The following is a 13,253-nucleotide window of genomic DNA, read 5'->3' as shown; positions in this document are numbered from 1 at the left end:
ATACTCAAGCCAGACTTCAAAGTTTTATGTCACCCACAAATCTGGTATTCTTAGAATCCTATTTTACGTGATGCATAGCTACTACCCGAAAACTTAAACCTTCAAATCATAGCAGTCAACAACACTCTAATCAGGAATGTCTCAATCACAATATTAAAAAAGGAGTAAAAGCTAAATATTATTTATATTTTTCCTTAACAAGTAGTTTACACTTACGCTTTGAACTTGACCTCTGCATTGAGGTACTGGAACAGGATGAGAAACTGTACCAGCACATATCTCCTAAAGTTACTGTCAGCAAGCTGAAGATCTAGAAGCTGAAACAGAAAGGAGTCACAATTTATACTTCCAACAATGATGATGCCAGCTGCATTATCTGCATAATGATGTATAGCATTCCTTACATATCTGTTACACATTAGATGTTGTATTAGATGATGTGAACAGACAAACTGACACAGTAATAGACTTATTATAACAATACCAACAGCCTTTGTGTCTTCATCAGCTATCATTTACAAGTAAGTGTCTAATGTCGTCTCTTCATGTTCTTGTATATTCTTACCTTTTCACTGGTGAGGTACTTAGCAAAGTACACATTGCCACCACCCCCTGCAAGCATTTCCTTTTTCTTCTTGGAAGCCTGAATGTCGTCCAGCTTGTGACTCTCGAAACACTTCAGGACTTCATCAGAGTTCTTAAAGACAAAACAACAAATAATACAACATTGAAATATATCTTTTGTCTATGGTACTGGAAAGCTTGCAAAGCAGTTTTTATAAAAGGGCAATGCCTGCCATTTCTGGCTGCTCTGTTTTCAGCTGATAATTTACCCTCCTAAGGTATTCTCGTGCAAGCAAAACTGTTGCTTAATCAGTATTATAAGCCATTAATAATCTTATTGGGAGAATGTACAATATACTTTGTGAGATACATTTTTACACATATTCTGATAAGGAAAGTATGACAAGTATCTAGTGCTTGGTAACTATCAACTCACGCTGGCAAAGCTCTTCCATAAGTCCTTCTTGTAACACTGGTTAGGGTTACGGAAGAAGTCTTGGATGGACCAGAACTTTCTGTACAGGTTGTAGTCAATTGGTGTAAAGCTATGTATGGGGGAAATGATATGTAAATCAATACAATGGTAAAAAAAGTCTAAATAAAGCAAGTAAGCAAGGAACACAAATGTTTCTATAAGGCTGTTTATCAGCTTGATCAACTTTTATAGTAACAGTACAATAACAGTAACAGTAAAAGACGTGAATGGACCCTTACTTATGTACATAGCTGGTGGGTTCTCCAACATGTGCCATGTGTGGTTCTCCTAATATATGGGATCTGAAGTTTTGCAAGGACAACGCTATCAAAAGCAGGTTACTCATTTTTTTTTACTTTCCAAAAAGCAAAACATAAGGACTTGCTGGGATTTGAATCCAGGACCTCCAGATTCTTTGTCAATCACTGTAACCACAAGGCCACATGCTGCCACACAATACCACAGAAATGTCTGTTATTAGCCTGGAGAATCTGCAGTGTCTAACCTGCTGTGGGAATCAGACATCTCTCCCTCCTCCATCTCCATACTCTCATCCCGGTCCCTGTCCTCCGACCTCATGGTGCTGTCATCTCCCTTCAGGTTATATGAAGTCACATTCTCCAGGTTAAAGTGGCTTTGCAGGTTTAGGCCTGGAAAGTTAACATTAGAATTCTAAACACAAACCTTTCAATGTCCCATGCTCAAATCCCCCTACCCCACCCCATAGATAGAGATCTTTAATCAAATATTGTACTGTCAGTCAGTCTAGGAGACTTTACTGTAAAAAAAAAAAAGATACAGTGTTAATGAATGAACGGAATGCTGACAGTATCCTACATATACTACACTATATCATAGATTATAAATATCCTCTCAGATTGCAACAGTAAACTCAAACCTGATTTTTCTTCCAGTGGAAAGAGTCGTGCCAGGAAGAGTTGGATGCGCCCACAGAACACTGTGTTCTGTGACCTGGACAGGCGGCGCAGCAGGTCTGAGGGCAAAACAACAATTTGTTATCCACATACAAATCATACATTATCTACCAATCAATTAAGGGTGTACAGACTATTAGGGTTTCAGACATACAGAATCTACAGCATGAACAAAAAGACTTACCATTACACATCCTCAGCAAATAGTTCTTTCCACCTGTGTAATAAGGTTCCTGAGGGAAAAAAAAGGAAGAAAAGATTACCAGAGAAAAGGACACAAGCAATATTCCTGATTGTTATATACAATGTTATGGAACCAAGTTATGGAACCTTTGACAGCTGCTTGTTTTATCACAATGGCCTCACGATAAACCAGATAGTGAGTGTGTGTGTGTCTGTGAGTCTCAGCACATAGCAAACATTACAAAATGTTAGATCATTGTACATGTGACATGCCAGTTCAATGTTCAATTAGCAGATGTTGCTGATTCCCTGATTGTCAATTCACAACATACACTCAATCAACTGGTATCAGATTTACAATCACTCTTCACCTTCATCAAAACTTATTTATATTTCTAGACCCACTGACCATGTATAGTTTCCGTGATTAGTGTTTGACAATTCTAAATCACCTTTTTCCATGTTGGCACTCCGTCCTCCACAAACTTGAAGACCCGCTCACACACATCAAGAGTCACAGAGGAGAAGACATCATCCAGCATAAGGAATGGTATCATTCCAAGACATAGACCTAACAAGAGAATTCAGTTTATGCACTGTTGATGACATGTAACTAGCAACTACATGTACTATACACGTACAGATCATCTCTGTTATGCTACCATGTGTACTACTTTATTCTATTCCAATTACATATTTCAATGTGTCATATTCAAACCAAATATTCTAGAAACACAATACTGGTACCTCGTCTGATCCATGGACTATGTGTAAGATTAAAATACTAACCTATTAATTAACATCTGTAATATAAATTACTGAAATAAAAGTATTTCATACCCTCTTTGGCACAGTCAACAGCAAGGCTGATGACTGATAAGTAAACATCACAACCGCTTTCTTTAACCTGAAAACAAAAGGAACTGAATTGAGACTTTTTCAATACTGTAGAGTGTGGCAAATTCAATACTGTTAAGCAGTATAGGTAACAATAAAAGGTGTTATTGGACCCTACGTTTTGTTACAGTTACGATAATATTCAAGTGCACTGCATTTAATGCAGATATTAACTAATAAGGATACTTACAATGTGGTCCTTTAGAACATCCCTAAAGGCCTGGTCCAGGGTGCTCTTCTTCTCTGTCTCACTGAAAAAAATGATCACAACAAAACGGCTTTAGAAATCATATTATTGGTTTATTGGTTAATTAAGTTAAACTCCTTAAACTGTCACATGTAAAATGTGAAAGCTACTCTTTAAGGAGCAACAATACACAAATATATTTACAGCATAGTATAGCATACGGAACATCACATAATTACAATAACAATCATTGAACTCCATGTGTCATATCCCAACATATAAAAAACCACATGTCATACCATATACCACGTGTTTTATTTGTCTACTAAGTAGCTACACATATCTATGATAATCAGTTCTCCTTCTTTGAAAGTTTGATACAGATCTTTGAATTTTCATGATTGTTTTTTTATTCCCAAAGATATTTGATTGAAATGCAAGGAGACCGAGGAATTTGATACCTCCAGTCTATGTGTGTAATGTAGCCTGATCAAACTGTAAATCAAAATAAGTTGTTTCATAAGGTCAAAATCATAACAGCTTGCCCAACATTATGTAATTTTGGGAGACTTACTGTAGACTGTAGAGAACACTTTCTTACTTCACAATAGATTGACCTTACCTGCCAGACAATTTCATGAACCTTTCTTGCAGCAATGTCATGCTGCTTACTTTCTCTGCCTCATGGATCTCAGCCTAACAGCAGAGCAAAATAAATTGTCACATTTTACAGATTACACAATAAATCATTGTCTTCCAAACTTTCATCTGCTAATATAGAGGCAAAACTTTTGTTACAATTATCTGGGCAACATTCTCCAGGGCTCGAAATACCACATGCATATGCAAGTTTGTGCATGTAAAATTGGTGTGGTGCAAGTAAGTTTGGACCAAACTTGCACCAGTGCAAGTTACTTTTATCCACTAATACCTGACTTTAGAAAAAGCTTACACACACCAAGAATATTGTCTGCCATTGAAAGGTAAAAGAAAACAACACTGAATAAAAAAATAGCCTAAATTTGTTATTTCTAAACTTGGTTAGACATCCAGGTAAACAAAATTTGAAGACAATTCCATCTCTATAATGCTAATAATTCCTATGGTGTTGTCTTACCTTGATTTGTATGTGAGTAAATACATTTTGCATACAATTTAGTGACTTTGATATGATCAACTGGATTTTCCAGTTATATGTGTTTGTATTGAGTTGTTCTAGCGATGGTTAAGAATAGTGATGGAAGTCACTCGAAGAGTCCAGAAGAAATCTATTGATCTTATCAAGTTGTAGACATTGAATTGTCTTAAATTAAGCCTAAATTCACATTTGTTGTACAATTTGAAATCCAAAATAAAATACGCTTTGGAAAACAAATATCCAAACATGTGGTCTTCATGTATCCCCATATATTTGCAAATTTTCAGAAGAAGAATAAAGGGTTAACAGTTCACTATTTTGGGTTGTGCAAGTAAGTTTCTTTTGGTGCAAGTTTCCTTTGGCTTAACTTGCACTGGTGCAAGTTGACTGAAAAGTGTATTTCGAGCCCTGTTCTCTATGCACTAGCTGGGGCAACGCCACAAGGAAAAACTATGGTCGGAGGCGCTACGGAGCATTGCCAAAGGCTGTCCCGAACATCGACTTAGGCATAGCGCTCCATTGACAAAGGTCGTGTTTTGGGCTACTTTGGGGTGATCGGAGATCGCGAACGGCCTGCCACAGTAGGCAAGACTCCAGGGAAGCCAGGGTCGTGCAGAAAACTGGAGGAAAAAGGTATCTTCATGAGGCTGATATGCAAACAAACACTATCGCCAACGGGTGTTTCCCCAACGTCGCAAAAAAAACAACACTGCGTTTTGCCTTGGAACGTTGCCCCAGCTATCTGTGCACTACCTTATTCACACTAAAGCAATGGCATGAAAGAACCAAGTAGATTGTAAATTGCAGGAGAGAGACAGGTATGTGGAGCTTTGAACAGCCAAATACTACACAAGTATGTTTTCAGGTGTCTGGACGTTTCGCTGCTAAGCCAGTTTGCTGTTAATTTGCCATCAGTTCCTGGACATTTCACTGTCACTGCATGAATGACACACAGACACTGTCTGGATGACTTGCTGTCATGGGATAGAGTTTTACCATCATCACCACCCTGTACAACAGGTCTTTAATATTTGGAGGTATGATCTAAGCATTGCCGATGACCTACTGGCAGTATTGCCTCCTCGCAGTTGTAAATTTTTAAAATTTATTTATTAATCTTGACTTAACACCAAATGATACTTTTGCCCACCTTTGTTTTAGCACTTTGTGTTACGTGGCTAGACAGTTTTAGACAAAGAGGTAAGATTTTAAAGAATTACTTCGTTGAAGTAATTTAACTTTTTAGGAGCAATAATTTTTTTTTTTTTTTCAGATGAATCTGCAATCTGGACCCCACTGTTTTTGCGGAGCAAATTATGCATTTGTGCAAAATTATATAACTTGCATATATAAGTGGCGGTAAACTGTGCAGGCACTGACAGCGAACTATCCTGGCACTGGCGGCAAGAAGGCTATGCTCCCCCTCTGACTGAGAACCGTCCTAAATTATGATTCTCTGTTGATTTCTCGCCCCCCTCCCTCCACACTTAGCCTTATCCCCTCACACCAAGAACGTTGTCGAGCTTAGAGAGCAATTAAAGAGGTTATTACCAACTCTTTAACACATGAAGTATTTCTAACACATTTGCATCATTCTATTTAGCCCTGTTATAGTCAAAATATCACCTCAAAGGCTTTCCTCGTTGCGGAAAAATCGAACACAGCGGCCGCCATCATGGACAAGTTGGAATGTATCATTTTTCACAAGAGGGGATGGCAGTTGAAGAGGTGCGAGTCAAATCACACTATTGATGTATTAAACAACCCTCTTTATGTACTTTAAATATAGTTATACCTTACAGTGTGATAAAGTACTGCTATCACATCAGAGTAAGACAAAGTTACCAATACAATTTATCAACATGACATTTTATCAACATGACTCAAAATGAAATGTTCCACAACAGGTTTCAATTAGCACAAACCACAAATGATTGCAGGGGAGTCATTCTTTTAAAATGTCACAACAGTAATAACAACGTAGCAAAAGAAACTTACAAAAATAATGAGATAAGATAAACATTATTTCAAAAGATATGAAGATATTGACAAGGAATTTTTTGAGTGAAATAGCTGCATCAACCTTGATTCAAGATATCAACATAGGGCCTCCCTCTCCCGGTGATCTGTAACTTATGCCCTTCCAATGGGAAGAAGTCAGACAGCTGTTCGTACAACTACAAGTGGCGATGGAAACAAATGTTTTCGACATCCTGCGCTGCTGTATATAACTTCTTCAGACAGGGACAAGGATATATTCAACACAGGAAAATGTTGTTATAAAAGGAAGAAACCGAAGGAGCAACAAACCCCTGCCATACGATTTTAGACGCTGTGTTTCAACTTCAGGGATCTTCTGGGAGGTAACTGTAGCACCTGACAGACAGCTACACGAATATCACCTGTGTATTCATGATAAATTATGTAACATTGTAACAAGTTACATGGAACTTCCACTCAGGCAAATCCGTCATTCTGTGCGACTATTTCTTCAATGTCAAGCAGTGCTTATTAGCTTGTAACGTTATTTAATACATGGACATCCGTTGATATGACGTTTAGTTGTGTGAGATTTTATCAGAAACCGACACGTGGCATTCACCTGGCACCTACAGCTGAAAATATGTAACAGCTGCAAAAGATGGCCATATATAGTTATGCATGCATTTGTGATAGGTGTAAGACAAAGCCTTGTGAAACATCTGTGTAATACATGCACCTTGGGGCTAATGTCAAATCAGAGCAAATATTTATGTGAGATATCATAAATGCGTTAATCGTGCTGGAGTGTTTACACATTGTCGGGTTATCAATATTTGGCAAATATCAAGTCTGATAGACAGGATACATCAGATCGTATTGCACTCAAATACTGTTACAGTTAATTAGAGTAATTTATATGGCCAAATAGTAGTCAATTGAGAGAATCATTGATATCGGGTGTATGCAGGGGGTGTATGCAGCGTAAGAGATACTGATGATCAAGTCAAGGAATACCAGCATTGTAAACATGTCAGACACTACAACAAACCAAGTTGATCCTGATTCTGCATTCCTCAATAATGGAAGAAACGTATCCATAACCATCCAAGATGGAGAGAATTACATCTCTGTGAAGCCAGTTGCAGAAAAGCAGCCTGATGAAGTCAAAGTCCTTGGAGTATCCCTGAGGGGCTTGCCAAGAGCTGGGCAGTTCCTGGTCTGTGTGGGCGGAGTCTTCTTCTTCTACCTTATGTATGGATATGTGTTGGTAAGTTTGTGTTTTTCTATCCTTGTTAACAAAATGAAAGAGACCTTTTGAATGATATGTTACAACTGTTACAGTGCTTAAATCATTAAGTAAAATGGAGACATGATCATTGTGTTTTTCTTCCTTGTTGGTAATATTTGGGAATGTAACAATTTATCTCTTGCAGCCTGATGTATAATTCATCTATTTTGTACAATTGTCAATTTTCATTCATATTGACAGGAGCTGATCTTTAGGCTGGAAGGATTTAAACCCTTTGGCTGGTACCTCACACTTGTGCAGTTTGCCTTTTACTCTGTCTTTGGTGCTGGAGAGCTTCAGTTCAAGACAGACAAGACAAGAAGGTAACAAAACAATATTTTGCCCGATTTTTTTTACCATAGGTACTTGATGCACTTCGATCAGCATTTTCTGTCAGCAGTGTTTACATTATCTTATTTGTTCTTTATGTACCGAGATATTTTGTCAGTACGTAGTATACCTTTCAACTTTAAGGGCAACTATATTTTTACATGGAGAGGTTGCTAGCCCTTCCTTTTTAATGTTCTTGAGGCACCTACTCGGACACATGATCCCCATTTGTTTCTCTGGGAGAGGAGTGCAGCAACTGGTGTCACAGTATATAATACCAACTAATTGACACCAGGAGCTCAACTGTGAAACTGCTACCAGTTGAACTACAGTCGAACTTCCTTTATTTCCTAATGACTCATATCTTTACAGAATTCCCATGAAAACCTACTGCGGTCTGGCCTTTCTGACAGTGGCTACCATGGGTCTGTCCAACTCTGCAGTGGGTTATCTAAACTATCCCACCCAAGTCATTTTTAAATGCTGCAAACTCATACCTGTCATGATTGGAGGGGTGCTCATACAAGGTACAAAATTACATTCTGGATACTAATTCTTTGTAAAATGTAAACAATTTTGCAGGCTGATGGAATTCAGACTTGGTTATGAATCACAATTTAGCTACATTTTTGCAGGTAAACGGTATGGGATGATTGACGTAACAGCCTGTCTCTGCATGACCTTTGGCTTGATTTTCTTCACCCTGGCTGATGTGGAGGTGCAACCCAATTTTGACACTCATGGTAAGTATACCAATAGTCATAATAGATCACAGTTACAAGTACACATACAGGAACAGGAACCATTATATGGGATGACAGGAGTTAGAAGAATGTGGTTTCTGCTGGTTTGAATCATGTTGGTGGATGTCTCTGTATTTCTCTGCAGGTGTTTTACTGATCTCCCTAGCTCTGGTGGCTGATGCAGTAATTGGAAATGTCCAGGAAAAGACCATGAAAGCACACAGTGCTAGCAACACTGAAGTGGTACGTCAACATCTATCATCTATCATATCATGTGCTTTCAGAGCTTTCAGAACCCTCTGTAAAATGACTTCAAGATTTGAGATTTGTGAAATTTGAAATCTGAGCTTCTGTATCATATTGGGAGTTTTTATCTTGATTCATCAAATGCTGAGTCAAGTTTCAAACTGTGCACAAACATTTTCATTGTTTCCCCACAGGTGCTGTACTCCTATAGTGTAGGGTTTGTTTATATCTTTGTGGGACTGCTGCTCTCAGGAGAACTCCTGGAACCAATCCGTTTCTGTGCACAGGTAATGCAGTATCATCGCTTGAAGCAACTTTGTATCTTCTACTTGCAGATTGGCAACATGTAGTATGTTGAACTTAAGCCCCAAATATTAGGTATGCCAATCTATTAAGTTTTGGGAACTAATTTGATTTGTGCCTGACTTGCTGTTTTCTTATCTTCCCCCTGCAGTACCCGGGCTACACCTATGGGCTCGCAGCAGCCCTGTCAGTTACAGGCTACGTGGGGATCAATTTTGTGCTCACCCTGGTCAAGTCATTTGGAGCTTTGCTTGCTGTAACAGGTATGTAGAGGCCAGTTTTTACTCAGAGCTCAACTTGAAGAAGAGGTTGGTACTTCGGGTTATGGCCATGGGGTTTGGATGTGTCTAATTGTTTGGCAACCACTGCTGAAAATGGTTCTTGTATAAATTTGCATAGTTCATGACCATAGCGGTGAAATTCTTTTAATCAAGAATGTTTAATAGTGGTGTTGTAGATGATACATATGTGCACAAATGTGGTGTATCACTTTGTGTATCATATCACTTCAATGTTGAAAATTCTCTGTTTTTTCTGCCAGTAACAACCTGCAGGAAGGCAGTTACCATCATCCTGAGCTTCATCTTCTTTACTAAGCCATTCACTATGCAGTAAGTAGGAAGCACAATTAGCCTGATTATATTTGGAATGTCAAGAGTGAAGATTATTGATCTTTGACAGTAAGTGACAAAACGCAGATGAAATGTGTCTCATGTTTAACTTGTATTCTGCCTTTATACCAATTGTTTATATTTTTGCTGGTATTTTGGAAGGTCACTTTTTTATATTGAATTTTTTGTTCTGAACACTAGACTGGAGATTTCATAAAATTATCTCAAATGCAGGTCTAGAATAGGCCAATATTGGACTGTTACATGCTGTTACATACTGTTTGGGTACAAAAGGTACAATGCTGGGATAATTATTCAAATACAATTCAATCTCTACAGCTGGATAAAAACGGATATTTACTTCCAGACATTTCTGCTGGGATAATTGTTTATACTGATAAGTTCATAAGTTCAATATTTGGATCGAATTCTCAAATCTCAAACTTTACTGAAATGTAAAATGTGAGATGTAGTCAATCATGATACCTTCCATCTGAAAGTATGCTAAGGATTCTTGTTGTTTGTTTCAACAGATATGTGTGGTCAGCACTGCTGGTGACTGCAGGAATTCTCTTATCAACATACAGTAAGAACCAGGTTAAAATGGATGCGATGATCCAGCGCTATGTTGTCCAGCCACTCTTTACAAGACAAGGGAGGTCCAGTGGAAAGACTGAGTACGTCTAAGTAGACTGTACAAGAAACATCTCAAAGCTTCCTGTCCTGCCCTGATGTGAACTGTGGGGAACAGATTCTAATACAGTATATTTTCTAATAGTAAACATTCCTCCTATCCCACATTGACAGTGAAAGAAACTTAATATTAGGTGCTTTTACTTCACATCACAGATGGCAGAAAAAATGAAATGGGAAATCAGAGAACTTTAAATGATGAAACCTAGAAATTTAAATGGTGTTGCCTTTGACATGCTTGAAAACCCCCCTGGTTCTCTGGACAGTCTGTCAGGAAGCTTATTACAGACTTTCTGGGATATGGTATGAGAAATGCTGCAGCAGTGGCTTCCATGTGCAACATCATGTTAGTAAAAAAGTTCATTGTTAATGGTGGTGTAATGGTGATTTATAACTAAAAATGTTTGTCAACTTTGTCCCTACTCTGGAGTTACATGTATAGAGCAGGTACCCAGAATGTAGTGCATACATGCAGTATGAGAGAGACTCAAGCAGATCAGCCATTCGTGATAAATTGTTTTATCTATTAATAACAAATACAAATTCTCCAATATAGAAAATCTATATTGGACATACATGTAAGTCTTATACAACCGGTACTGGTGTACAGTAGACACTGTATGCAGTAGATGGAGCTTGATGGTGCTGCTATGTTTGGTTTGTGATCAAGACCAACCAGAAGAAAAGTTTGGGTTGTATCTTGTTTAATGTAACAATAATGTTAGAGACTGTTAACATGCAGTATTTTAGAACATTTATCATATAGCCAGGCAATGTTGGCTTGGATCACAAGGTGGATTTATTTGGTGGTTATAGCAAATGACTGAGCCTTAGGACACCATATACACCTCTTGGGGTCATTAACCCTTTATTGATATATGTTGTATTGGTGAGGATCATTTTTTTACATATTCATATTGGCATGTATTCATAAGAGATGGTATATAGAGTATTGGTGGTATTTTGTACAGATACTTGTTGCAGTTGTAGATGTCAGATGTTCCATATATGATATATATTTGTATATTTTATGCTTACTAGGAGGGAATATGGAATAGTTGCAGCTATTAGTACTCTACTTTGTTCATTTATGTATCACTGTTCATTTCGACATTTGATTTGACTTTTGTATTTGTACTGAGGAAACTGTACAAGGGACGAAGGAAAATAAATGACCATAGTAAATACCATTTGATTGTGATTAATGTTAATACTATCTCAACATGTCACGGTTACCTTTGCACCGTGGCCTTTGCACAGTGATGTCAGGAGAAATTGATTAAAAGTTGCAACAAACAATTATATTTTTACAAGCCCCAAATAAGACATTGCACTAAAGGTACTATTTGCACCAAAACAATTATGCCAGCACATAATGGTCCCTTGAAGTCTACCCCAAAGTAGCTACCAGGTTGGTGTAGAAATCAAGGTTCTCCAGCAAATATGATTCTTTCTAGTGTGAGCGCTTTATAACTATGAACCATGATACAAGTTCTTTGTGAGCTATACTACTCCAACGGTCACACACCTCGTAGCGCCAATTTTTTGTCAAAAGCCTTTAAGTACCTTCTCGAATTCTACCTTTCTATCCAACTACCAGGTACAATGTGATTCAGTCAATGTTGCGAGGACGGCAGTTCAGTGATCTTCAGCAGGCCTAGGGGTGTACACAGCACGAAAACAACTATTTAAGCAAAGTTTCAGAGATACGTATATAGCCCTTAAAGGCGGTGAAATATTTCAGAAGATTTTAAGATCTATTAAAGGCATCGGAAACATACATCTGGCCTTTACGTAAGATTTCAGCGTTTGTAAATGTAACTTAATCTGTCGTGTTTCTTTACGTGGATTTTACATCTATTTTAGTATGCCGAAAAGACAACTTATATGTCTTAAAAAGTTATAAAAAATAATCCGTATTACTGTTTTACCACTGTGGTTATATTTTCTGTCAAAACTCACAAATACCGTTTCTCTAGATCCGTTACAAAATACCTGTTTACCAAACTTACCTCGGCTATGTCAAATATGATAAGCCTTTGTCTGGTGTTTGATAAAGCATTGCGTCATCTGTTTTAAAATAGTGGCAAGATTTACAGTCAAAACTGACAATTGCGTTTTCCGGTACAAAATGTTATGTTAATACCTCAGCAAAGTCAAATACAATACTCGCAAGGTTTAATTCGAACAGGGAAGACCACTTACGTTTGGCTAATATGCGCTCCCTTACGTTATATGAAATGTTGCGTTTTTCTGTTGAATATACGCCATGTACAATTCATTTCGAACCGTCGTGTACGCAAGGAAGACCTCCCCCCCGTTAGCTTATATGCTGCCAAGACGTATATAGAATGTTGCGTATTTCTGTAAAACACACGATATGTTTAATCTTTGAATCCACGCAGTTTAAGCGAACAAGGTGAGACCTCCCCCGTTTAGCTTATATGTTGCCAGAACGTATTTGAAATTTTGCGTATTTCTGTCGAACATACGACATGTTTAATCTTTAAATCCGCGCAGTTTAAGCGAACTAGGGGAGACCTCCCCCATTTAGCTTATATGTTGCCAAAACGTATATAAAATGTTGCGTATTTCTGTTGAACATACGACATGTTTAATCTTTAAATCCGCGCAGTTTAAGCGAACTAGGGGAGACCTCCCCCATTTAGCTTATATG

General features: G+C 37.9%; 2 protein-coding genes across 2 annotated transcripts in view; one reads left to right on the top strand and one right to left on the bottom strand.

Annotated features, from left to right (window-relative positions):
• LOC118409655 (THO complex subunit 1-like) overlaps positions 1–6,183 on the bottom strand; it is a gene marked incomplete in the record, with an annotated part of 10,532 nt that extends 4,349 nt beyond the window's left edge. The window contains 11 exon segments of the mRNA XM_035810825.1: positions 217–317; positions 566–697; positions 1,001–1,109; positions 1,545–1,689; positions 1,938–2,033; positions 2,159–2,207; positions 2,610–2,728; positions 2,998–3,064; positions 3,245–3,305; positions 3,864–3,937; positions 6,006–6,183. Of these exon segments, the coding sequence (XP_035666718.1) occupies positions 217–317; positions 566–697; positions 1,001–1,109; positions 1,545–1,689; positions 1,938–2,033; positions 2,159–2,207; positions 2,610–2,728; positions 2,998–3,064; positions 3,245–3,305; positions 3,864–3,937; positions 6,006–6,077 (1,025 nt within the window).
• A 328-nt stretch (positions 6,184–6,511) lies between these two features.
• On the top strand, positions 6,512–11,766 carry LOC118409420 (adenosine 3'-phospho 5'-phosphosulfate transporter 2-like). Its single transcript, XM_035810434.1, has 9 exons — positions 6,512–7,629; positions 7,852–7,973; positions 8,353–8,507; positions 8,616–8,723; positions 8,869–8,966; positions 9,164–9,256; positions 9,424–9,535; positions 9,814–9,883; positions 10,417–11,766. Exons 1-9 carry the CDS (start codon positions 7,357–7,359, stop codon positions 10,568–10,570), a joined length of 1,185 nt encoding a protein of 394 aa, XP_035666327.1. The 5' UTR covers positions 6,512–7,356; the 3' UTR covers positions 10,571–11,766.
• The last annotated feature ends 1,487 nt before the right edge of the window (positions 11,767–13,253 follow it).

This window comes from Branchiostoma floridae, chromosome 2 (assembly GCF_000003815.2).
Source record: "Branchiostoma floridae strain S238N-H82 chromosome 2, Bfl_VNyyK, whole genome shotgun sequence".
Classification (NCBI taxonomy): domain Eukaryota; kingdom Metazoa; phylum Chordata; class Leptocardii; order Amphioxiformes; family Branchiostomatidae; genus Branchiostoma; species Branchiostoma floridae.
The sequence above is the reverse complement of the archived record's forward strand: the minus strand, read 5'-3'. Positions and strand labels throughout refer to the sequence as shown.